This window comes from Limulus polyphemus, unplaced genomic scaffold, assembly GCF_000517525.1.
Source record: "Limulus polyphemus unplaced genomic scaffold, Limulus_polyphemus-2.1.2 Scaffold94, whole genome shotgun sequence".
Taxonomy (NCBI): Eukaryota; Metazoa; Arthropoda; class Merostomata; order Xiphosura; family Limulidae; genus Limulus; species Limulus polyphemus.
Genome location: NW_013665704.1, coordinates 996,969 through 1,000,081, shown reverse-complemented (window position 1 = coordinate 1,000,081; position 3,113 = coordinate 996,969). Strand labels below are relative to the sequence as shown.

Below are 3,113 nucleotides of genomic sequence, written 5' to 3'. Positions count from 1 at the left end.
ACATCTTTTGTCTACTATCACTCCTCGACTCGGCCATCAGCTATAAAATGTATTTATTGTTTCTTTGTTTTTTTACCTTTCAAGTTTTTACAAACTTTCTGTGATTAAAAGTTGTGCTATTTGAGCGGGGTGAAATGAAACATAAGTTTGTAAACGCTGCTGGTTTCAATCTAAATACCTAACCGCAGAGTCGTAGGCGGGAAGGTTGGGGGACAACCCCTCGAAATTTCATCCGCCTCAAAAAAAAAAAAAGGAAAAAATAGAGAAATAGACCAAAGACAATTTCTTTTTCTAATGAATGCCGTATGTATATATGTGCAATTTGTATGTTTGTAAACTGTATTTATATTGAAAAAATATTGTTTTTGGAACGGGGCTTTCCTCTCGAAACTGTTAGAAAATCAGAGTTCTTTTTTCCAGAAAAGAAAATTACCCAAAATGTTAGATACAAACCAAATGGAGTGCTGGAAGTGGCAAGTTTTTCTTTATTTTTTTTTGGGGGGGGGGAGTTCTAGGCATACCCCCCTCCCCAATCTAAATCCTTGCTACAGACCCGAAAGGCTACATTTAAAGTTAATTAGTATACATAATTAACTCTTTTCTGTACGGTTACCATTTATATACGTCAGTGTCGTCTTTCGTAATAGCTAAGCCTACAAAATGCATCTTGATATTTAGTGTTCATTGAACAACGTACGTTATATAGCATGTGGACCCTCAAAGCAACGACATAATCTCGAACGCCTTACATGGAGATCCTCGTGAGTGAATAAAGTGTTTGGTTTTTCTTTGCCAAAGTTTAACCTTTCAAATTTTGTATCTTGCTACTTGAGTGGTTGTTGATAATGTAAGCTATGTTGCGATAAACTCTCTCCCGTGGTTTATTAAACCGTAAAACTTTAAACAGATTTGAAAGCAATGACTAACCAACTGAGGTATCGTCGATCTCAATTTTAAACAGTAAAAATCAAAAATAGTTTTTAACAACGACTTCTTTTGTTCGACAGTAACCGAAACAAATTAAGTTATAATCGATTTCTTAAAGCTGAATTTTAAACCGTAGAACTTAAAACAGAGTTTAAACAGCAATATGTTTTTACTGGGCAGTAACTTTGACCAACTAAAGTATGAAACTAAGCCAATCGATTTTTAAAGCTCAGTGCTCGTGAATTGCTATGTTGATAAAGATGCGTCAAGTTTATGCTATGAACTAAATATGAAACGTTGTAAATGTATACAAATACTACACGAATGCTGGAAATTAAATATTAATTAAATTAATTAAATCGGTAAGTTAACGCATACGAATGTGGCGTTTAATTTGATTAATTCGTTACCAAGAAACCAGGAAAGCGCGTTTGAATCCCGCTCTACCCCAGGTTTTACTTCTTCAGAATAATCATATTAGTTACGTGCCTTGTTAATTATCTGATAGTCAATCATTTTGTCAGTCTGTATGAGCGGAAAATAGGATAAAATGTGGTTGTTATTTTCGGTCAAATGGCCTTCAAAGCATAGGCTGGTGTGTTTGTTGAACGTGCATTGTCTTTATAAACGTGTTGTAGTTGAATCGAACTCTGTGGTTTTTGTATAAGAAACGTGGAAAATATGATTTATTCCCCTAATCTATCTGTACAAGTTGTTTGAATTTAAATGTATTTCAATTCAATATGTTTTAAAATATTTTGAAACGTTTTATTGATTCTGATGGTCTCTATAATGCTCCAGTTATGTTTTTCTTTTTCTGGACTAGCTGTCATCGTTCGTTTTCTTACCAAAAGGTACATTGGGGAATACAAGTCAAATATAGGTAAGAAAATATCTTAATATTTTCTTGATGTTTTATTCCAAACAGGCAAACCCTGGATTAATAACGATGTCTTGATGAGTGAAACTAGTTGAGTGAGGCAAACTCTGGATTAATAACGATGTCTTGATGAGTGAAACTAGTTGAGTAGGGCAAACCTTGGATTAATAACGATGTCTTGAGGAATGATAACTAATAAGTTTATAACTCTTTTCTCGAAAAATGTATGAATTTGGCTTAATTTGTGTTGAGTCTGAATGCTTAACGTTATAGTGCAGTCGTTTACATGGTAAATTTCCTGCCCTTTACTAGATGGACCTCTGAGAAGAGAAGTCATCTTTACACAAACGCTGTGCCTTCCCATAACTGTTAAAACATTTACTGTTTTATAAGTTTTCTAGTAAATCAATATGAAAAATAGTGTCATTATTTGCTATAAGACTACTCCCTTAAACCAAAATATTAAACAATTGCTCCTAAATACTTAAGTTATTTTATCTCGAAATGTTACTTTTGAGGGCAGAATACTAATACGGATAATCAGTAACATTTGTTTTTTTTCTCTCAGATCGTTCTTAGGAAAGTGTTGTTGCTTTAAGAAAAGTAATACGTAAATTGTACGAAACAATGGAAGTTAGAATATAATACGATAGAAAACTTGATAAGCCAAGGACGATAATAGTTTCCAGTTTTGTTTTGTTTTCAAAGAGTGAATTTTGTATGAGTTGGATCACTTCCAAATGCCTTATGTTAGATCATTTTCTGGTAAATATTTTCATAAATCTCTTCTCCAGAGTTTATGAATGATGAAAGACTTTACAACCATAGGCATGTTCATTGAGGGCGGTGGATGTCAGTATGTTTAATTAAGTGGGAGTTGAAAACAGATCTGCGAGAGTGGGTGCAGTAAAAGTGCTTAGAACTTGTGTAACAGTAAAATCTGATAATAAAAATTTAATTGTGTGTATGTGGTCATATGCTCGGTATAAAATATCGTACACCCACACAACCATTGAAGCACAAACAAATCAATATGAACAGGCTTACGTAACATTAAGGAGTGTGATTGATGGTTTCCATAGTCTTGGCATCCTGGAAATGCAACTTCATAAACTTTTGTTTGTGTGAAAAAAATGTGTATTTTAAACAAAGTTATTACATTCAAAGGAATCAAGAAACATTTGGAAGTTTTAAAATGCATATATTCAAATTCTATACTTATTATTATATATAAACTGTATGTATCTCCATTTGTCATATAACACAGGCCTGCGAATTTAAACTTCATAAAAGTTGTTTTGGTTTT

The 3,113-nt window shown here is 33.0% G+C and overlaps 1 protein-coding gene across 2 annotated transcripts in view; it reads left to right on the top strand.

Annotated features, from left to right (window-relative positions):
• LOC106469129 (ras-related and estrogen-regulated growth inhibitor-like) overlaps positions 1-3,113 on the top strand; it is a 25,999-nt gene that overhangs the window by 15,120 nt on the left and 7,766 nt on the right. The window contains exon 2 of one of the 2 annotated variants that reach the window (XM_013929595.2): positions 1,754-1,810. The exons of the other annotated variant lie outside the window; for it this stretch is intronic. Within the exon in view, the coding sequence (XP_013785049.1) occupies positions 1,754-1,810 (57 nt within the window). The remainder of the gene's footprint in view (positions 1-1,753; positions 1,811-3,113) is intronic. 2 annotated transcript variants of the gene reach the window in all.